This window comes from Paramormyrops kingsleyae, chromosome 13 (assembly GCF_048594095.1).
Source record: "Paramormyrops kingsleyae isolate MSU_618 chromosome 13, PKINGS_0.4, whole genome shotgun sequence".
In the NCBI taxonomy this organism is placed as follows: domain Eukaryota; kingdom Metazoa; phylum Chordata; class Actinopteri; order Osteoglossiformes; family Mormyridae; genus Paramormyrops; species Paramormyrops kingsleyae.
The window spans coordinates 29,855,319-29,877,932 of record NC_132809.1 but is presented as its reverse complement, the minus strand read 5'-3'; the positions used below and the strand labels follow the sequence as shown (position 1 = coordinate 29,877,932).

Below are 22,614 nucleotides of genomic sequence, written 5' to 3'. Positions count from 1 at the left end.
AAGTTCTTTGTAATATTTATGGGATTGGTATGAAATGAGGTACAGACAGGTTCCTTGTAATGTTTATGGGATTGGAATTAAATGAGGTACAGCCAAGTTCTCTGTAATATTTATGGGATTGGTATGAAATGAGGTACAGACAGGTTCCCTGTAATGTTTATGGGATTAGTATTAAATGAGGTACAGACAGGTTCCCTGTATCATATTACATGATCACATGATTAGTGTGAAGTGAGGTTGGGAAGGGTCTCCTGAATCATGTAACTGATAGGTGATATATGACATAGGTGCAGTACATCTTGTGGAGGTAAAGACCTGGATGTGCTGAGCCCTAAGCCTGGCCTCCTTGTGCATGAGGAGTGGGAACAGCCTTATCTCAGCTGACTGATTGTTCCTTTGTCCTCCATTAGTGTCCAGCCCTGTGCTGGAGACAAACCTGACATAACCCACTATCGGCTCATTCGCTCCCTGCTGTGCCTGCTCCCTCCCCCCCATATTCCTCCCTGGAATGCAGTGAGACTTCGCACCTTTGATTGACACGCTTTCAGTGGCAAAGTGGAATGAGCCGGCATGATTTTGTCAGAGCAGTTGCGGATTTTGCGAAAGTCAGAAAATGCCAGGATCGTGCGTGAGTCTGATGGAGGACGGCAACAGCTCCAGGCCAAGCTGACAAACCTCGCAATATCAGCTACTTATACGTACTTTTGAAGTATTATTTAAAATAGTTGTTTAAATTAATGACAGTTACCTCGGTCTGTTTAGTTCAGCTATGTAGTGCTAGATCCTGAGTAGCATAATAACAGGAGCAGAAAGTTGCTTTTGATGCCAGAGATGATTACACATATACATCATTGCTTTACTGACAATTAAAGGCATCCGAGTTAAAGAGCAGATCCGGCATGGAGTGCTCTGGGGGAGTGATGGATCGGTGAGTGGGCGCAGGGATTAAAGAAGGGCCATCCGTTTGGAAGGCTGAGTAACAAGTGCATGCAATTCCACTTAACTGGCACCTCCATTTTTCTTCTTGTAAATGGGGGGAATTTGCATTTGTTCTCCAGCATCCGTCTCTCACACATTACGGGGGATGATACGTCAAGGAGGATCGAGATCCCCGGCCCGCTGACGGCCTCACTGCGCGATTAGCGCTCGGCTGCCTGCGACCATCTGAACGTACATGCTGCTTAATTTTGTGAAACGCTTCGACTCGTCTCCGATGGCGCGTTGAACGTGGAGCATGAGCGGAGCAGGAACACGATCGAGACATGAGAGAGCAAGTGAGATGACAATGAGAACGCAATGGCGATGAGGGCCCAGATGTGGCCTCTGACATCCAAGGACAAAGCCAACACAGAACCTTTTCAGAATGCACAGCTACTCCTAAGAGAACTGCACACAGAAATCCTATAGTGAAGCACCAGTGGCAAAGGGATACACAGCTCCCAGAATCCCCTCAAATTACAGCTATATTACTTCATTTTAAATCTGTTGAAGCCTTTTTCTACCTCCCCATTTTAAATCAAAAATACGATAGAATGGTGTAATTTGTTCTGTGCTTCTAACTAAATAATCCTTCGGTTTGCTCCATGGACTAATGAAAATTTATATATACTGTTATTTAGAGTTAAAAAGTAGTAATATTTCAAAATATCTAGTTCGCTGTTCCCGTCACTCCTTATCATTCCAGTCCAAGTACCGTGCTCAGTTTAATGTGAGGTGGGTTGTACAGTTAAAGACTTATCTCGAAATAATCATAACCTGTCATTCTGCAGAACCACACCCCGCATCTTCCGCACGAGACAACCGCAGACTTTACCTGGCAAGCAGTGTCCAGAGAGTCCATATAAAAATGCTTTGTTATGAGTAGAAACAGTCGCTACTTATTTTAAAGATAGAGGGATTGAAGAATTTCACAAATGGAGCCTCACTTTCATTAAACAGGTGGGGCAGTTAGAAGGCAGCTCTAGTCCTTGGTCTGAACCTGCAATCTCACAAAATAATAAACCACAGAGAGAGGTTAACAGATGAACCAGACGGAAAATTCAATTAAGGAAGTTAATTTAAGCTCGAGGAATTTATTTCTTTTCTTCTTTAAAGTCGCCTCCCCCATCAACCAGTGTTTAATTCCTTCTGTGGAAGCGTGAGTGTGGACAGTCATATTGGGAGGATCGTGGCGTATGTTTGTGTTTACCTGCTTGGGGAGGATAAAAATGCCACCAATATTGTCATGGTGGCCGGGAGCCTGTTTAGGCTTTTATAGTTTATAGCCCCAGAAGAGCTCAGGATTTTAATTTGGTTTTTTTGTGTTCAGCATTACTTGCCCCCAGTCCCCCAGGTTGTATTTAATGATAAAGGCTTTCAATAACCTCTAATCTCTCCGACGCAGTTAATTTCACCTCTCCTTCTTATTCGTGTTTTGTTTTAAGAGAGAGTGAATTCTTTGTTTTGTGCAGTTTATTAGGTCAGAGACAGCTGTTTGAGGGGAAAAAATGGAAATTATTCATTTTTTTTGCAATGTGCAGGTAGGAGTGATTAGAGCAGAACCTTGGGCCAGTGCTGTGCTAGTCATTGTCTCTGCAAGATTTCGCTTTACATATTATTATATATTGAAAGAAATGTTTTATTGGTTCAGGATGTTGTAGTAAATCTGTACGACGTTCACTGGTCACTTTCATTATGTACACCTGCTCATTAATGCAAACATCACGTGGGTGCAGCTGAATGCACACAGCCTGCAGAGAGGGGCAAGAGGTTCAGTGACTGTTCAAGAAAGCGTGTGATCCAAGATATTGTGAATCTGTGATTTTCGTGTCTAGGGTTTACAGAAAATGGAGTGATTAATTGGAGGATTCAGGCCATGGCAGTTCTGAGGGCGAAAACACCTAGTTAGGGAAAGGTCGGCTGAGAGCAAGCTTATTAAAAATCAACAGGAAATCCACAAGTGTAAAGATATCAAGGACCAAACTCCATCCTGCAAGTTTCCAGCATCTTTTTGGATTCATGCCTTAAAGAATTCAGCAGGCCCTAGGCAGGTGTTTCTAATAAAGGGGTGACTGATTGTGAATTATCAACACATTGTTCATCGTAAATGACATGGCGTGTCTTTAGGTTGGATTCCTCTCCTCCAGCTGTTTTCTCGATGTATTTGTTTTCTCTGCGACTTCGGTCCTGCGAGTGTCTCTGCCGGTGATCTGGGTCGGGATGCTGATGGCTGCCCAGCGCGCTGCATGAAGCCTCCGGCCGGCAGCCTGGGCAGCTTCCTGGCGAGAAGCGTCACCCGCATGTCACTGGCTTTGTAAGAGCGACGAGCGCGGGAACCAGAGAGGCGTGGAACCGCCATCTGTATCGCTGCGGGACTGACATGTCCTGCCTAGACTTAGGTTTATAGACGAGTGTGTGTGTGTTTTGGGTTTTCTGAAGAATGGGTTTAATGTTTTGACTCATCAGCAGCTATCTGTGTATGTTTGTAGGGCTACATGGAGACATAGCTGGATCCCTGCAAAATTATATGGAAAGTCCCCTCTCCACCACCGCAATGTTTCTCATGGGCGCCCCCTAGTGTCTAGGCCCCTGAAAGTCTTCTGACTTCTCCCCCCTTATAAATGACCCTGTATGTGTACACGTGTGTGCGTCAGTATGCGTAGCTTCATCGGTGTGCCATGGGAACAGGCTGTGAGTTAATATCTTGCGCCTCCGCTGTCCGTTACTTCCGGAGACTTCCAGTGCGTTTCTGACAGTGTCTTACAGCGGAGTCCACAAATCACATCAGCATCATTAAGAGCAACATCCAAATATAGTCCCTTCATTAAATCCAAGCTGCCACTCTCTGGTTTGTGTCATTTTAAGCTTTACACCAGCAAAGTGTGTAATCTTGCATTAAGGGCAAAATGAATCACTGGTGCTGGAAGGAATTAATCTTCAAACCAAAAATGAAAAAAGTATTAAAAATAATACAGCGTGTCTGTGAGATGTGACCCGCCTGAGGTGTGTGTGATGTGACCCGCCTGAGGTGTGTGTGATGTGACGCGCAGATGCTCTGGCTCCCATTACAGGTAGCCCAGCTGCCACAGGCACAGGGACACTGGTTATAACGCTGGAGGATGAAAACGACAACCCCCCGTACCTCTATCCGAGCGTGGCGCGCATCTGCGAGGAGGCCAAGGACTTGAACGTGATGGTCGTGGGTGGCAGGGACAAGGACGTCTTCCCCAACGCCGACCCCTTCAAAATCGAGCTGGGCAAGCAGCCGGGCCTGGAGAAGACATGGAAGGTCACTACAGTCAACAGTGAGTGTCGCCAACGCACGTGATCCCAACACGGTCCTAATGTGCTCCCACCGCGGTCACAAAAGCATGAGAAACACCATGCTGCTCTCTAACCCCTAAGCCCGCCCATTAACAGTAGAACGGTCCCAGTGCGGTCTTAACCTGGTCCCACCGTGGCCACAAAAGCATGAGAAACAATCGCTGTCATTCTCTAACCCAAATGTCCACCAATTAACACCAGAACAGTCCCAGTACGGTCTTAACCTGGTCCCAACACGGTCACAAAAGCATGACAAACAATCACTGTCGCTCTCTGACTCAAATGTCCACCCATTAATACCAGAATGGTCCTAATGCGGTCCCAACACGGTCACAAAAGCATGACAGACACTCACCGCCACCGTCTACCCCAAACATCTACCCATTCATACCAGAACAGTCCCAATGCAGTCAAAATAGCATGAGATACAATCTCTATCGCTCTCTAACCCAAATGTATCAGAAAACCATGCATCCTTCTTAGTCTACTTTGGTATTTCCACCCCTTTCCATAATTATAGTGATGCTGAGAACCAGAGTATTCCTCCTGACCTCCCCTCCAGCAGACAGCTCCTACTCAGCTGGCCCTCAGCTCAGAGACCCACATGCATGGCTCTCGATCTTAGCAACCGGGCCACGATCTGTCCTCCTCCGGCCGGGCACTGCGATGAAGATGCCAGCGGGGCTGGGAGGTCTTGTGCGGAGGTGTAGCTGTTTAACAAGTGTTAATTGCGCAAGGTGTCTCTGGGTCGTCTTTCTGCAACCGCGGGCATTTCTCCTTGGAAAGATAGCCCCAATAGATTTCCCGTGCCCATATTTAAATGCACAGCGCAACTTACCTGCTCCTCACTCACCCTCAAATGTGATAAACACGGCACTTCACTCTCTTCATATACAGAGGCAATTAAAAGTAAGAGCTACCCCCCCCCCCCCACCCCCCTTTCCAGAACGATCTCTCGCTCTGTGGTTCTGTTCAGCTTCTGTTCAGCATGTGTGGCCTTTCATAGCAGTGCTTCATTTTAATTGGCCGTTCTGTCAGGCACGCACAGGAAGTGATGTCGTTCATTGGGTTGTCCTCCTGGATTTATAGTCACAGAGCGATTATTGTACCTGATGACTTAATATGTCTTTAGTGAAGTACGTTCCAAAGTACTGTAAGATACATTTACATGAAAGAAATACAAGTTACATGGAGTCACCGTTTTTATTTGATTTTAAACTTTTTGTTAGAGCTTCAGTTTAAATGCCAAGGAAATATAATTCATAGATATGAGGCAAAACAGTCACATGACCAGGAGGAAGCTACTGTATGAGAAGGATGGTTGAGGCAGGCCTCCGCCTGCTCTGACGGCTACCATCCTAGCCGCCTCGGTGGTACTCTGTGCTTGACCCGCTCAGCGCACCTTAAAGCTGCATGCTGCTGCCTCTCCAGACTCTGACCCGGCCCTGTGATTATCATCTGCTGCTTATATCCTGCACTATTCTGGGAACTGTACACATTATCAGCAGGGCTAATTTACTCATATGAAAAATCTACTGAACATTTGTTTGAAATTTACTTACAGATTAGTGGTTTTTATGCACCTCTCAAACTTCTGCTAATTCCCTCTGATTTAAACCATTTACTAGCTACACTGACTCCTCAGAGGATGATATTAATGTATAAATTAGCATAATTAGAGGCAGACAGAAATAGCCCGATATTTTTGTTTCGTCTGTCCTTACCATTTTAATGTCGTCCGAGTGGCGATGTCGCCGTCGATCCTTGGAGCCACCTACTGGTGGGTGTCGCGTTACAGGTGTCTGCTGGGTAAATAAGTTACCAGTCTGAGCACGGCAAGGCTTTAGCTGCGGGGGAGGCTGGAGCGAAAAGCTTCCTGAGGTGTCCAAAAAATAGCGGCTCTCTTTCTGCCAGTGATTTGCTGTGGCAGCCTTGTGAGGCCCCCCGACTTCTTAAATATATATATATAAAAATATGAGTTTGTGTCCTCCCCTTCCTGCCAATTCTGCTAGCTGAAGGTGCTGTTTTTTCTCAGGCCTTCTGGCTAGTTTGAATCCCTGGGTCAATGTTCTGATCAGCCGTTTACATGGAAAGAAGAGAACCAGTTACATTTATTTATTTAGCAGAACCTTTTATTCAAGGTGAAATTTTTTTTTTTCCTTCTTGAGGGTCTTGTTCAGGGGCCCAGTGGTGAAATCACTCTGCTGATTTGGGGGTTTGAATAGACAACCTTCTGATCACAGGCAAAGCATCCTAACCCATTGAGCCACACTCTGCCATCCACTGAGTCATGCGCCACCTCCCCCCCCCAAGAATCAGAGTGAGACCGTCATGGAGGCTGCGATGGTGGTATGAGGCAGTGCGGCCACTGGCCGGAACAGAACAATCCCTCAGCAAACCAGCCAGGCCTCAGGCCAGAGAGAAATGTCACATAAAATGACAATTCAAACCTCCATCCATCAAGGTCCCCCATGAGCTGGTTCTTGGACTTCATGTGTGTGACCAGCCACTGGTGGAGAAAGGTTGACACATTTGCACACTCCTGTGATGGAAGTGCTGCTTTTTTTCTATTTTCCTCCAACAATAAAACTTTCAAGAAGTACAGTGAGGGCCGGGGCACTCTTCCGGAGCCTCTCCGCAGCCCAGATCGCTGCCGGTGGAGGAACAGGCCATGCGGGAGGCAAATGGACGGGGCGGTGAATTTAGGTGGGGGTGGCATGCCTGGCCGCTCCCTTCCTTTGACGAGTGAGGGGGGGCGTCTTTGTGCGGAAGCCATTAGCTGCAGGTTTTTTGCGAGGAAAACTCTTTCTTTACCTCATCTCGAGTGGGGAAAGAAGTGAAGTAAAAGATGAAAGCGGCTTCGCAGAGAGCACACAGCCCCACAATGGATCCTTCCTTGATGGTGTTTATACCACCGCAGCTAGTTATTATAACCAGGGTCTTCTTAACCACTTCATGTTAACCCCCACCATTTTACTTTTACATTTTTTCTTCAGCAGGCACATTTATTCTAAACAACATACATTATTTTTTGAGTATGCATGATGCAATAGTTCCTGGAGCGACTGGGGCTTTAGGGCCTCGCTTCGGGACCCAGTAGTGCAATCACTACACCGACCTTGGGATTCACACCAGTTACCTTCTGATCATAGGCATGGCGCCCTGACCTGCTGAGCCACACGCTGCCCCCAAGACACAACGTGCTTTTCATTACTGAGGCCACTGTTAATCCGATGGCTTGTTCAGAATTAGGAGCAGGTTACGTTCAGGTAAAAGCAGACAGATGAATCTTGGGACAGGGTCACAGAGCCACTCGGAGTCCCTTCTTCCCTGTCACTCAGATTCAAAACATGATAAGTCTGGCGCCTCTTATGACCCTCATCTTAAAAAAAATCCACGATCTTCTCTGATTTATAGACACCTAGAAATATTCTGCCATCCATATCCTGCCACGTTTTGTTGTATCTTCTAATATCCACGCTAAGGATCATAGCGATTAGCTTATTGTTCCTCCATAGCTTGTTATGGATGATAGGAGTTTCCCTTAGCTAAGGGCACAAATTGGTACATAAGTGCAGCTTCAAAATTAGATTCCCTAATTTGAATGCAGTCCCGTAGGCATATCCGTCCATCCATCCATCCATCATCTATCTGCTTATCCTAGTCACGGTTGGAGCAAGCCTGGAGTCTATCCCAGGTGGCACTAGGGCAAGGCTGGGGTCCATCCTGAATGCGAATCCAGTCCATCGCAGGGCATGCACACCCATCGCAGGGCATGCACACCCATCGCAGGGCATGCACACACTGTTAGTATGACTGCATGTCTGTGGACTGCAGGAGGGATGCGGAGTGCTCAGCAGAAAGGGGTGGGAAACAGGGAGGACGTGCAAAGCCCTCACATGAGGAGTGGGGGTGGCTTTCAAGCTGCCAACCATGGAGATGTGAGTCAACAGCAAGCAGGGGAAACATCAGGAGGTGGTTTGGAGTTCACAGAGACGTCTTTATGAAAAATCCCAAATGTCTGAAGATGGGGAACCTCAACAGCAGCACCAAGTGTGTCAATTCTACTTAGATCCAGAGTAGAATGAAAGCGCTCAGTTAACGTCTGATAGCTGGGTGTCAGAGCCCTGGTAGATCTCTGAGTAGATCCCTGGTTGGATCCCTTTTGATCCTGTGATATTTCCCCAGCAGTGGTGCAGCATTAGCCCAGTACAGCATATTGACAAACCATGTTTGCTCATTCATTCAGCATGGGCTAATTGGGCATTTGTCTTTTTGATGTTTGACACATAATATCTGATTACACAGAAATAATTGAAATAACAGCTGAAGTAGCAGTGTGCCCCCCCCCCCATTCATGTTCAAGTTCAATGATTTTTAATCTAAGGAATGTGCAGCCAAATAAAGCTATTCACTTAAATTTAAAAAATGCAGTGTTTTGCAGAAAGAGGAGTTGATGGTCAGGGATGGAGTCTAAAAGGTTGTAAGTTTCCATTTGGAAGCTTGTCTCTTGTTCTTTTGGAAAGATTCCCTAGCAGCGCTTAAATTGGCCGTGTATAGAACACAATTCTGCTTAAATCTAAGGAGCATGAGTGTCATATGACCGGTCTGTGTGGTGTAAACCTGCGCTGTCTGTTGACTCATACTTTTGTTTTTCTGCCTTATGTTTAAGGTACACACTCCCAGGTCACACTGCTACACAGCCTGAAGAGAGCAAACTACCAGCTGCCCCTTCTGGTGACCGACTCAGGGGTGCCACAGCTGTCCAACAGCACCGAGATCAAAGTGCAGGTGTGCACCTGCAAGAAGAACAAGATGGACTGCAGCAGTGCCTGGGCGGTGCGCGGCAACCTGCTATGGCTGGGCCTGGCCCTGGCCCTGCTCTCTGTCCTCTGTGAGTATACTTCCCATAATGCCATTGGGTACACTTCCCATAATGCCCTCTGTGAGTACACTTCCCATAATGCCATTGGGTACACTTCCCATAATGCCCTATGTGAGTACACTGCCCATAATGCCATTGGGTACACTTCCCATAATGCCCTCTGTGAGTACACTTCCCATAATGCCATTGGGTACATTTCCCATAATGCCCTATGTGAGTACACTTCCCATAATGCCATTGGGTACACTTCCCATAATGCCCTCTGTGAGTACACTTCCCATAATGCCATTGGGTACATTTCCCATAATGCCCTATGTGAGTACACTGCCCATAATGCCATTGGGTACAATTCCCATAATACCCTCTGTGAGTACACTTCCCATAATGCCCTGAGGTCCTTGCTGCTGACAGAGCCCTAACTCAGGTGTTTCTAAGGCACAGCTCACAGAGGCCTATCAGAAGGCTGCTCTCTTCCTCCTCTGCTCTGGAGTAAAAGGCCACTTGCTCTTAATGGATTCAGCATCTGGAGGGTCGTGGAGGCTCAGGGGTCGAATCAGAGTGCTGCTGGATATCTGGGAGTAGAGTCCAGATGAAGATTAACGTATAAAATCAGGAGTGTTCACCGTTTCTCCCATCTTGTTAGTCATATGAAGAGTAACGTGTGAGTTCAAAGGGCAGTATTCATCATTTCAGGAGGCGAGAAGGGGACGTTCTCAGATATTTTCATCCCGCACTCATGAGACGCTAAAGAGGATAATAGCAATTCCCTTTTCATTTACGGGTGACATTTTGCTAACATATGGCTGCGATGGTAATGATGTATGTGTAAATAATGTAATGAGACTTATAACCTTGGGCAGTATTTATGGGATGACGCCATACTCTCATGATGGAGCGGGTCGCTTTCATTTTCTGGATGCACCTTTCACAAGGCCAGTAAAGAACTTGATTTGTACAGGTTTGCATAGTCATTTTGGTAACCCGGACAGTGAAGGTTTTGTGCTATATGATAAGGAATTTAAGTGCTGTACTTTGTTGAAGAGCATATGGATGGTCCTTTTCCACCTGTATTCAGGGTAGGTACTGTTGGACTTTTTCCCTTCTTTGAACAGTTGGTCTGATCCATATTTTCCATCCATATCCATTCTCCCTTCTCCGCTTTTATGGCAAATGTGGCCTTCTGGTAAGAGATCAATTTCCCGTGTTAAATCCTGGGGATCGTAGAGCTGCTCTATTCTGCATAGCTGCTGTTTTCTTAGGTTTTCTGGTGCTTCCTACCTCATCCCTTCTAAGGGATTCATCCTTAAAAATGTGGACTGTATCTCATTTATGCTGTAAGCGATGACATGAATAATTTACCCTTTCAAGGACCTATAGTAGAGAAATTCAGAACAGGAAGCGAAAAAAATGGTTTCAACTTTCAGGTTCTGTACTTAAAGCTGCTGAACATTGGGTCAAGATTTTATTGAAATTTTTACTACTGAAGGCAGGATACCATAGGCATTGTATGGTGTGATTGTGATAAGGAGAGAGTAGTGAATCTGTAATTCATAACACAATGGATCCTTTGAGGGAGCTGAAGCGAATCTGCCCGTAGGCCCATTCCAACGAAGCATTTTCTTTCTTTTCCTCTCTGCCTTCATCTCCTCTGGCGTCTCCCTCCTCGCTCTGGGAGCTGAAACGTGAGGGCAGCCTGACCCGGTTTGTCAGCCACCCTGGGCAATGAGGTGGCACCACGGTGCAGCCTAGCCGAATGCATGCCGTGGTAGTTTCCGTACTTCTGCATCAGTGTTTCTTCCGGGGGGGGGGGGGGATGTGGGGTGGTTCTCCACTTCCCCACGTTCCCCACGTTCCCCTTGAAGTAGGAAGGAAAAGGCATTGCATGTGGACTAGGACACCTTGCAGGATTGTAGTTAGAAATACATCTCAGTCCAGCCGCCCAACCCATGGGGGGCCTCTAGGTCCCATGGGGGGCCGCTTGGTAGACTGGGTCTGGTCCCCAAATGGTGGGGGTCTCCCTAGATTTTGCTTCCCAGGGCCTGAAGCAAATTTCAAGGAGGCCCAAACTTATCCTATGTGCCTAATCAGTAACAAATAAATTGTAGAGTCATCATGTGGTCAAATGAATGAAGCCGTATGCAGACACAGAAAGCTTAGCAAGGCACTATGTCAATTAACTGCCACCTTTGGCTCAGACAAACATCCAAGTTCATACAGTACCTACTCTCAGAGACACATTTAGATGTGTTTAATAGTGTTTATTTTGACAGAAATCTTTGGCAATTTTAACTATGTGTTGTAAAAATATAACCTTTGAAATTCACTGTAATTTTGTTATCCTCTGACACCCAATCATGTTCTGTCATGTGCAAGTTCACTCACCTAATCTGTGAAGTTTACCAGCGTATAATCAATGGCTGGCCTGAAGATCCATAATTCATGCTTGAAACCTACCGCAGGACAGCTTGGCTGAGCCTCTGAGCACATTCTCAGTTCCGGCAATTTGGCCTGTTCGGGTTCTTGGTGCCTCGGTCCCAGGGGCTGTGGACACTGCAAACACCGTGTACCGCGCTGCAGAGTCTTACCTTCGCCCATTCGCATTCCATCGGGAGCTAATCTTGCTATGCTTGATCAACCCATTGTGCAAAGTACCTCCACTGCTGGGACATTTACTCAACTCCCTGTGGCAGTGCTAAACTTATCCATGCCACAGTGAGGAACAGGTACTTAGTGCCTGCTGGTTCAGATTCGAAGAACCCGTCTTTCCCTTTAGCGCTCCTGCTAAATAACTACTATATAAATAAGGGGGAGGTCGATTTTAACTCCCTTTGCATGGCAGCGTCTGCTAAGCAGCCAAATATACAACCGAATTCTGGACACGTATCTGTCATTAGCAGAGCTGCCAGCACAGCTTCCGGTAGCATGTTTGGTGGCTAAGGCCGCCTTTGTCCCGCACCCGTGGATTGATGGATGCCTTTTGTATGCCGTCCATGTTCTGCAGGCTCAGGGCCACTTTGTTAACCTGAACTAACTGCTACAGTAACTGAGTTATTGTTTCCATGGTCAAGGTGAAAGTGATGATTCTGCCAAACGCAGACTCTGCCAGGGACTTTGGATTTGCCCATAATTTCATTACGCTATCCAAGAATGGTGAAGCTCCCTCATAAATGAGGGCAATAATACAGTCATATTTATGTGTGGCCATCAAAATTGCACCGTCTTCAGTTTTGTTTTGACTTTTTCTGCTCATGGCCGACACATCGTGGATGCTTATTTGAGCTCCATGCTAAGCTGCTGTCACCAGGCTCTCGATTTATGAGGGAGCACTTCTGGCAGACCTTGTACATTATGGTCAAATATGACAAAGGTGGCCCTAATTCAGGTGGCTGATATCTGGCCTTTGGGGTCTTTCTATGGCCCCTTCCTTGTCTGTCTGTTGCCTGTACCCATTGCTCAGACTCAGAGAAAGGTTTCCAAATCCTGCATAAAAATATACTGTTTATAGAAATACTTCACAAAGCTCACAACTATGTCAAGAGTAAACGCATTCTAGGGGCTAACGATATGTCTATTCTCTCCCTATTTGTGCTGGTCTTCTATTCCAAAATGTGGTTTAGGCAAATATCTGAAAATAAATATAGAGTTACTGTACCAAGTTCCAGGATTTCCATTTATGGAAATTCACTCATTGTTCAATATATTAGACATTTTTATGGTAAAATTGAAAAGCCATCTGTCAGTCTGATTGAGAAATATGGACATGCTGCAGAAATGAGGTAATATATCATTGTTTCATGAAAAAAATAAGCAGGAAATAAGACTAAAGTACAATAAAGGGTTTTAGTAAACCTGGTGAAGTGAAGCTGGCTGATGCTGCTCTAACATTGCCTACACATCCATACCTGGTACACCTAGGCTATTGGTATCTGCACAATATGTCATTGGTTCCTAGTACACCTAGGCTATTGGTATCTACACAATATGTCATTGGTTCCTAGTACACCTAGGTTATTGGTATCTGCACAATATGTCATTGGTTCCTAGTACACCTAGGCTATTGGCATCTACACAATATGTCATTGGTTCCTGGTACACCTAGGCTATTCTGGTGTTTGCTGTAGATTTTTCTCGACCTTGTGTACATGAAAACTCTTGCTGATGTTAGAAGAAGGTGATGAATCTCCATATTGTCCCATGTGTATCACTCTTTCCATCTCTGTCATTTTGCTTTTGGCCTCATGCTGAGCTTTTCACTTCAGTGTTAAAATTACTGGAGAATCTGTGTCACTGTTATTTTTTATCTTGGCTTTTCCATGATAAAGAACTCCACCGAGAAGCCTCCCTCAGTTCTACAAATAAGCATGTAAATTTCACGGGTTTTAGCAACAGATCTGATGCAAATGTGTTCACATATAAATCCCAGTGTTTACACTGTAGCTGCTGTGGCTAAATCCCAGGGCAGCTCGGGTCTTCAAAGCCCCTTCCCTCACCCCCTCAGCAGCCTCTTGCCTCCAGAGATGCTCAAAGTCCCCCCCTTGCTTGAGATGCACACATGTAAGGCATCTCTGGTCCACACCCTCCAACACTCCCCCACATTTGGCTGCTCTGTTCCTGGTGGCCATTCTGTCTTCGGATAGGACAGCATTTGGGGTCTTAGGGGAAATACAGGACGTGAGTATTGGATTCAATCTTGCACTTCTGCACGGTAAAACTTGGGTTCTGCTCGCTCTGCGAGGTCTCACGGACACCGCTGCCTCGGAAAGACACAGGGGCTGGGTAATAAACACACACCTTCGCGAATGAATGGCTATTGGCAATAAGGAAAAGGTATTTCATGCCTAATGTCATATTTGCTAATGGCTTTACAAATGTGGAAATGCCCCAAAAAATTCTGCTTAGAGGGTTTGCAGCTAGAAAGATGTGACTACACTCCAGAGATGTTCACAAGTGTTTGACATTGTACAGCACTTTGGTCAGTTTTCACTGTTTAAATGTGCTATATAAATTAAACTTACTTACTTACTTACTTACAAGTCAGTTCCAAGTCAAGTCTCAAGTCTTTGTACTCGAGTCCAAGTCAAGTCTCGAGTCTTTTGTCCCAAGTCAAGTCTCAAGTCTCAAATGACTGAAATGAACGTTCTCTCATCAGATGCTATCTGAGATAATACTGCATTGCTGTATGTTTTGGATTGAAAGCATTTACTGTACTATCATCTATTATTATACACTACAGTATCAAAATTGACCAGAGCATGGTTACGTAGGAGGGCTACTTCAATGTGCAATGTGAAGAAACATCACGAAAGCTTTGTTTGAACTTGATAAATGTATTTAAAAATAAATACCACAGGTTACATTAACAACCTTATTATGCTGTGTAGCCTTTCCATTCTTAAGGTCTAACATCACATTGTTCTACCACCAATCATGGTGCCAAAGCCACTGAACTGACAATTTCCTATTTTTTAGACCATATTGCATTTTTGCAGTTAAATCCAGTATGCTATTTTGTATACATTCGGTTTGTTACTGTACAAAATATGACATTTACTGCAGTGATATTAGAGCAATATTAACAGTAATACTGCAGTGGAGTAGGCCTACAGTGTTTTTGTGATAGACGTTCTAAAAGAAATTCTTCACTGACGTTACGTTGTAATATTCTTTCCTGAATAAACACTTGGGCAGCTGAATGGAGTTTTACCAGGTGTACTGATATCATAACAGTAGCCAATTCTAAAACAGCGATTAATGCATAGGATTAACGTTAGGCTACATCAATAGACTACATCCATATATACTCTACTGCCATCTGGTATAAGGCTTCTATTGGCCTGCTACTTGCTGGTAGCCTAGGCTGGAACGTAGTGAGATGTTAATCAAATAAAACGGGTGGGGAACAATAAAGCTGTAATCTGCATGTAGTCTGTATAGCCTACAACTGTGGTTTGATTAGTTTGCTAGCGGTACCGTTATCTGTCCATATGTTTCCCTGTCACCCAACCAAGTGACTGACCTACCCTTGTGCGTTTTGAGGTGCCTGATGAAGTTGGACGTAGTTGAGCCGGCATCATTTATCCTGACGCCACACACTTTGCAAGTGGCCGTTCGCTTGCTAGCTGTCTGTGTTAAGGCTTTATTACCAAACGCGATAACAAATGGCACAGCTGCAGGTGAACTTGCCGTCTCCATGGTCTGTGTTGATTTGAAATCTGTGGCTCTGCGCAAGCGTCACGCTGCACGTAATATCAAGGGAGGGAAATATTCAGTCTGCCTCCGATAATCTCATAACACATTGGAAAAACTGAAATGAATGAAATACTGAAATAAATAATTCCATGAAATGAACATTGTTCTTGAGTCACAATACCCAAGTCCAAGTCAAGTCTCAGGTCGTTGAGGGCAAGTCTAAAGTCAAGTCACAAGTCTTTGTTTGTGCGACTTAAATGCAAATCGAGTCCAAGTCTCAGACTCGAGTCCCCATCTCTGTTACACTGTGGCAGTGAGTCAAGTGGGGAGCAAAATGTTCCACTAGCAATTCCCAGTGCAGGAATAGTGGGCATACGAGTTTCTGACACATAGACGTCCTCCAAAAGTAATTAATAGTGCAGTTTAATGAGTTCATCTTTCTCTGTGCTGATCTTGTTAGAAATTTGAAGATAACGGGAAATTCTGCCCCCACCCAACCCCCCCAGACCAGAACTGGGAACATCCAGTTATAGAGATGGTGATTTGTTTACAATTGCTCTATTTTGGTTTCTATGCTCTCATGTTTTTTGCAGATGCAGCAATCTGGTCTCTGTCAGTCTCAGTCTGCTGAGAGAAGCTCTCTCTCAGAAACTCTTTTTAGCAGTGGTTCAAACATGTAAACCTTATTACTTTAAAATTTTCAAGGATTTCACAAAAGCTCCGAAAGCTCTAATGTAGGGACACAAATAATTTAGAACAACCCTCTACATGGAAAGCAGGTATGTTTTAAACGATTTAGGAAGTCTCACGAGCATTTACACACATATATTCATACTTGCTAATGAGTAATACCGTCCTTCCAGTGAAATGAGCTGAGATTTTTTCGCAGTATTGGAACTGGACAGTACCTCAGTCAGATACACATGGGGTGCGTCTAAAGTCAGCAAAATATAGTATGCGACATGAGCAGCATGCTGAAACCATCCAGTGGGGGTGAGACAGTAGGTGCTGAAATCATCCAGTGGGGGTGAGACAGTAGGTGCTGAAATCATCCAGTGGGGGTGAGACATTAGGTGCTGAAATCATCCAGTGGGGATGAGACAGTAGGTGCTGAAATCATCCAGTGGGGATGAGACAGTAGGTGCTGAAATCATCCAGTGGGGGTGAGACAGTAGGTGCTGAAATCATCCAGTGGGGGTGAGACAGTAGGTGACCGGTACCCAGATGACATCCTACATTCTGTGAAATTCCAAAGCACTCAACTGATGGAGTGACGCAATCCCACAAGTAAATTGGAGTGGTGAAGAATGCCACTTGCTCAGACATTTTTGTCAAGATGGCAGAGAAAGTACCATGTCTGTACAAACTTAAGTAGAACACAAATACCCAGTTACAGTACATACATAGTTGACTCAAATATCTATTTTTTTTTTGTTTGTTAATAGTTTTTAACAGTTTTTAACTTTCACGGGGGTCAAGCTCCATCATTTGAAAACCTTCCAGTCAAGTAAAATGCAAGATGGCGACCTCGTGTGTCCGAATGCATGCATAGTGTTGTCATGCGCACTTTCAGTACATACGGCATTAACGGTCAGTAGTAGTAGGCTCCTGACGAAATTCAGTATGTACTGCGTAAGTGTGCATGGGACGTACCCACAGATTCCTGGAGCGCCACATGCAGGGGGAGATGGGGAAAAGCAGCCGGATTGAAAGACTCTCCGTCTTAAAGCTTATGCTCATGCAGGCCACATCACTGTGCGTCTGACTCATTCGAAATATAATAATTCGTCCCCTGCAGAGAAGTTGGTATTCATGAAAGGTGACTGTGAAAGTGTAGAGGAAGATAATACAGTATATGGAAATGCTACAGGCTTTCATGTTAGCGTCTGTCATTGGTTACTTGTTTTTTGCCCCTCTCATTAATTGCGGCAGAACAGTGCAGGACTAATTATTACTCATCATCAAGAGGATGTTGAATCCCAGTGACCATATCGACAATATTCCCCCGGAAAAGTTCCATCCCGATGGTGAGTTAATTGTTCTAAGGATATAAAAATAAGGCCATTTGCATCCGGGGCAGTGGTGCCTTTAAGGCATTTGCCCCTAGGATTCTCCTGGGGAGTACAAATAAACACTGTTGGTTGCCACCTCCTCCTTCTTCCTTACCTCCCCAGGCCTTTAAACGTTGTAGCAGATGCTTGCCACGCCCCCTGGTTGGGGTAGTTACTGCTCATCAGTCATGTTCTGTTGACCCACATGGTGCTGATCACACCCTGGTGGTATGCAGCGAGTTTGCCGTAAGCCATCATGCCACAACAGGGCTCCAAGGACTCAGGGTTCCCCCACACAGAGAACCAGATACTAGTTACCAGAGGCTGGGAATGCAGCTATTTAAAAGCAGATTAGGGACATCTCTGAGCTCCCAGCTGTGTTGACTTTGAGCAGCCGTTATGTGTATTTTTGAGGGAGAATGTTTTCATTCATTGGAATGGAATCCACAGAGTTGGACGACATCGTAGGTCACTTAGGTAGGATAGCAAATCCTGAAGGGAGAGAACAAATTAAATAATGACCAATTCCATCAATACGAGATCCTTCATCGGTGTGGTTTCCTCATTCCTGACAAGGTCTGTTGCAGAATTCTGACGTACAGTACTGTGCAAAAGTCTTAGGCAGTCAAAGAACATGTTTAAAGCTATTTAACTGGGTATTAAGTATATATTTGCTCATTAAAATACTATTTAACATTAGAACATATGCAGACTAAGAGTAGCACTATAAATACTAACAGGAATTCTCCAAAAAGTTATTGACATCTTGCTGGATGGCTAGATGAACATCGCTTTGGTTCCCAAACCTCTCCTCAGGGGCACCTAAACCATTTCATTTATCCATTAATTAATTCATTAGTTAAATAACTGAATGTAATTTTCCAAACAAGGTGTGCAAGTGATCATGTTTAAAAGTACTTTTGGTGTATTGGATGGTTCCAGCAAATAATTTAGTGACTTTAGGGGAGGTTTTGGAACAGTTAAGCTAACGGTAATGTAATAATTTCATACAGACATGATGGTCATTTAAACATCATTTTTGGCTACCTAAGACATTTGACAGTACTGTACTCTTCCACACCTTTTCATAATTCAGTTCACCTATGGGGGGGGGGCAGAGGTAGATCGCCTTTTGTAACACACTCATTTAAAACTTTATGTGTTGTTTTTTTTTGCATATGTGCAAGTGGGGTTTGTTTTCCTTCCCTCCAGTCTCCGTTTGGTAAATTGTGAATAATGTGACAGAGCTCTTCAGATGTTTGCTGGGTTTCAGGGAATGAGGATACCAGCGGGTTGGGATTTGGCAGATCCACATGCACCGTATCTGCCGAAGGACAGCGAGCGCAAAGCGAAACATCGGCCGAGATCAATTGGATTTAAAGGAGAAGGGGACTTTTTCTCTTTTTTTTTTTTTGAATTTTCCTCAGCCTCTGTGAGATGCATAGTCTGCTCTCCATCTGCTCTGAGGTGTGTGCGTGTGAGTCTTAGAGGGGGGGGCAGTAAGCCTGTGAGTTATCATGTTTGTGGTACCTCCAGATGCCAGCCGTCAGAAGCTATTTCTGACAGCCCGCATGATCGCAATTAGATCAAACGTCCTCCACCTCCTACCCCCTTCTCCCCCATTCCCCACACGCCGCCTCGCTAGAGCGCTCCCTGTGGGCCACTGTGGGCTTCGCACGCTAATCTGTATGTTCGCCTCAGTTTTGTACTTCCTCCCATAAACTGAAGCAAATGGATTTAGTTGTGCATTTTCCTGTTTTATGCCCCATGTCTCTGCCTAAGGGGGGAGAAGAACCTGGCATGTTTACAGAGCTCCAAGTTCCCCCCCCCCCCCCCCCCACCACGTAACTAAAAGGAGCTGTAGTTTCACTATGGTTCCTGGGTGTATCACTAACTCAAGAACCCGTCTTACACACTTGGGCTCTTGCAGATTACTGAGCTTTTTCTTCCTTTCAGAATCACTTACAGTGGAGAGAACAGAGGGTTTTTTTAAAAAAAATCGATCCCCCTCCCTATTCGACATTCCGGCGGTGGAATTGGATCGGTTTTGATCGAGCACATGCTCAGAATTTCCACGTGTCGCTGCTCTTTCCAGACGTCTCCCGAAATTACACGTTGCGTTTGTCACAACTGCCCCGTAATCTCATTGGCCAGGGAAGAGATGACGCCTCACTGTACGGACTTGTGGGAATGTACTCTTTTAGACAAGAACCTTTTCCAGGTTGTTTTCAACGCAGGAAGCACTGGGTCTGCTTCCCAACAGTACCAGAATCGGTTAAAACAAAACGTGAAAGTGGGTCAACCCAATGGAAACCCAGCAGAATAACTCTCCCAGTTGGATGTAACAGAGTCCCAATGGGGTTGGGGAGAGGGGCGTCTTTATCATGTCACAACAAGCCCTGTGCACCTCATGTACGACCTTAGGAAGGTCACTTAACTGTCACGAATCACGGAAAACCTCATTTAACAAAACATTCTCATTTCTCCAGAAGCTATGGAAGGTGCTTACGTTTATACGTTTGTGCAGCTCTTTGTCACACTGATAAACGCACGGCGATCCATCTCAGAAGCAGCTAGTGCCAGCCACCCCGGCCCATCTCCCTTAGCAGCAGAAGCTTGTCCCAGCTCCCGCAGGCCCTGTTCCCCAGTCAAAGCCCCGCCCACAACTAATCACCGGTATTTGGAGAACTTCACCAAGCAACGCCTAGGAGATGCGAAAAAATATGGCAAGAAGCAGCAGCTTCATACATAACCTGGAGTGACGAGGCAGAGAAATGGAAACATGTCATGGAAGATGGAGAGCGAATCAATAAGGCTGTGTGTGTGTGTGGGGGGGGGGGGGGTGTGTGTGTCTGTGTGTGTGTCCATGTATAAGGGTGTGTGTGTGCATGAGTGTTTTGGTGTGTGTGAGGATTTTCATTACCCATCCTCTGACACATTGTATCTCTGTCCTGAAACAAATAAAAAAGATATATATCCAAAAATTCTGTCATTTGTTATGATTCTATGTTTGCAAACAAATGTATGAATTAGGAAAAAGAATCATTAGTTTAACAATGCATATAATGCAATTGTTGCCCCCAAATCCTTTATTAAGCCGCTTCCAGGAAGAATCCATAATGGTTAATTTTTTGTTACCTCTTTGGTCAGCAGCAAAGCAGATTAATTATTCTTAATAAGAGTTTAGACATGTGAGGGCATATGTGGGATTTGCAAATGCTGAATGTGTCTGGGTGCTTAAGGATCGGCTGATACTGTATCAGTGGCTGATGGCATCATACAGTTGTTTTGTACTTCATTCAAGGGTTATTTATGTAAAACATTTCCACTAAGTGCTTGTTCTTTGAACAGTAATTATCCAATAGGGGCTGGTTAAATGTTATGGAACCTTTGACTGAAACTGGGTTGCGGGCATTTGGGAAGAGAGTGACAATATAAAATAATACAATTGAATATTGTATTATATATAATGTATGTGTGTGTGTACAGAAGGAAAAGTTCCCTTTAAAAGAAGAAAGAAGCAATGTTGTTCCAATGACTGATACTCTCTCTCTCTCTCTCTTTCTGGTATTTCCTTTCAGATCTGTGAAGTCTGCTGATTCCTGGCTTTTTTGTGTTTCTCTTTTGAGATTGAAGTAAAACACAAGGAGATAAAATATTTCTCACCCCCGAAATATGAAAAAAAAATTATCATGAATGCCCATCCCTCTGAAAAGTCTTTTCAAAGGTATCTAGATCTCTCTCCGCGCCCATCGCTTCACACTGCACATAGGTTTACCCCTCGCCCCCCCCCCTGCTTCTCAGTTTCTACCTGCTGCCCCCCCAGTATCTGCTTCTATCCTGCCCCATGTCAGTCTCTCTACCAACAAGGTCCTCCTCAGTCTCAGTCTCTGTCTCTGTCCTGCCCCATGTCAGTCTCTCTACCAACAAGGTCCTCCTCAGTCTCAGTCTCTACCTCTGTCCTTCCCCATTTTGCCTCTCTGTCCTTTTCTCCCAACCACTCTGTATCTCCGCCCTCCCCCTTCACGCATTATCTGTACCTCCACCCCCTCAGCACTGTCAGCCATATCTCTCTGAGATAGACCCATCTGTGAGTGTCTTCTCTCCTCTCCCTTGAATGGACTTTTCTGCTTCTGTCCCCTCGATATATTTCGTCTGGATGTTTCTCTACTTTCCTAGCAAATGCATAGAAACATCACAAGAGCCTGAGCTTGTGGTAGGCGAGAGAGCAGCTGATGTTTCCTTTATTTCCCCAGTTTTCTTTTGTGCCACAGACAACTATATTTGATCTCATTTCTTATTTAAGGAGAGAAAAACGATTCAATTTTGTCTGCAGCAGTAAGGGTCTTTTAGGGCAGGGTTAGTTTTTTTCAACTTTGTTTTCCTGCATTAGTTGTAATTGAGTGGAATATAGCATATCCTCTATAGTAACAGTGTGAAATTTGACAGAAATACACTATATATTTTTTCTTTTTTTTTTTTACAACTGTAACAATATATTAAGTTGTGTGCCGTTGACTGCAGACAGCTGAACTCCCCATCTATGACCTGTCCCCCCCAGCCAAGAGAAAAAAAAGAGTAAAAATTAATCTTTTTGCAAATGTAGGGCACTGTTTCTAATGTTGTTGATGTTTTTCTCTTTTTGACATACATACTGCAGTCTTTTGAGAATAGGGGGTGTTTTAGGTTTGGGGTCTTAGATTAATTTCCAGACTGGCAGTCCTTGTGCCCCAGTGCTTTATGGTTTCGGATAATTTCTGCCTAGAGCACAGCCCTCCCCAAATCACTCAACAGAAAGACAGAAGCCTGTTGATTTGGTGGCTGGTTTTGCATTCTTTTGGATCGTGAGTTTCTGTGGGTTTGTGTAAAAAATCCCATACAAGTCATGAACAAACAGAAATATGGATGATGTCATGAGTGAGTTATGTCTGTCTTTTGCACTGATTTAATAAACCCGTTACTGTACCTCCCACCACTCTGAGCTTGATTCTTTATTTGTGGTCCGGCGTCTGTGTCCTTGTGCAGTTTCACACATGTGACTTCTGCACACTGCTTTCTCCTCCCAGCACAAAGGCCTGCAGTCACAGTAATCAGCATCACTCATAACAATATGCTTATTTCAGCATGACAAATGTTAAAAGTATGACCATCGCTGTGGTTTCACCAGTGTGTCTTTTTGGTGAGATA

At 44.8% G+C, this 22,614-nt stretch overlaps 1 protein-coding gene across 1 annotated transcript in view; it reads left to right on the top strand.

Annotated features, from left to right (window-relative positions):
• The window catches only part of cdh13 (cadherin 13, H-cadherin (heart)), a 327,823-nt gene extending 305,424 nt beyond the window's left edge, over positions 1-22,399 (top strand). The window contains exons 12-14 of the mRNA XM_072698600.1: positions 4,050-4,283; positions 8,975-9,196; positions 21,009-22,399. Of these exons, the coding sequence (XP_072554701.1) occupies positions 4,050-4,283; positions 8,975-9,196; positions 21,009-21,016 (464 nt within the window). The 3' untranslated portion in view covers positions 21,017-22,399. The remainder of the gene's footprint in view (positions 1-4,049; positions 4,284-8,974; positions 9,197-21,008) is intronic.
• Positions 22,400-22,614: the final 215 nt, after the last annotated feature.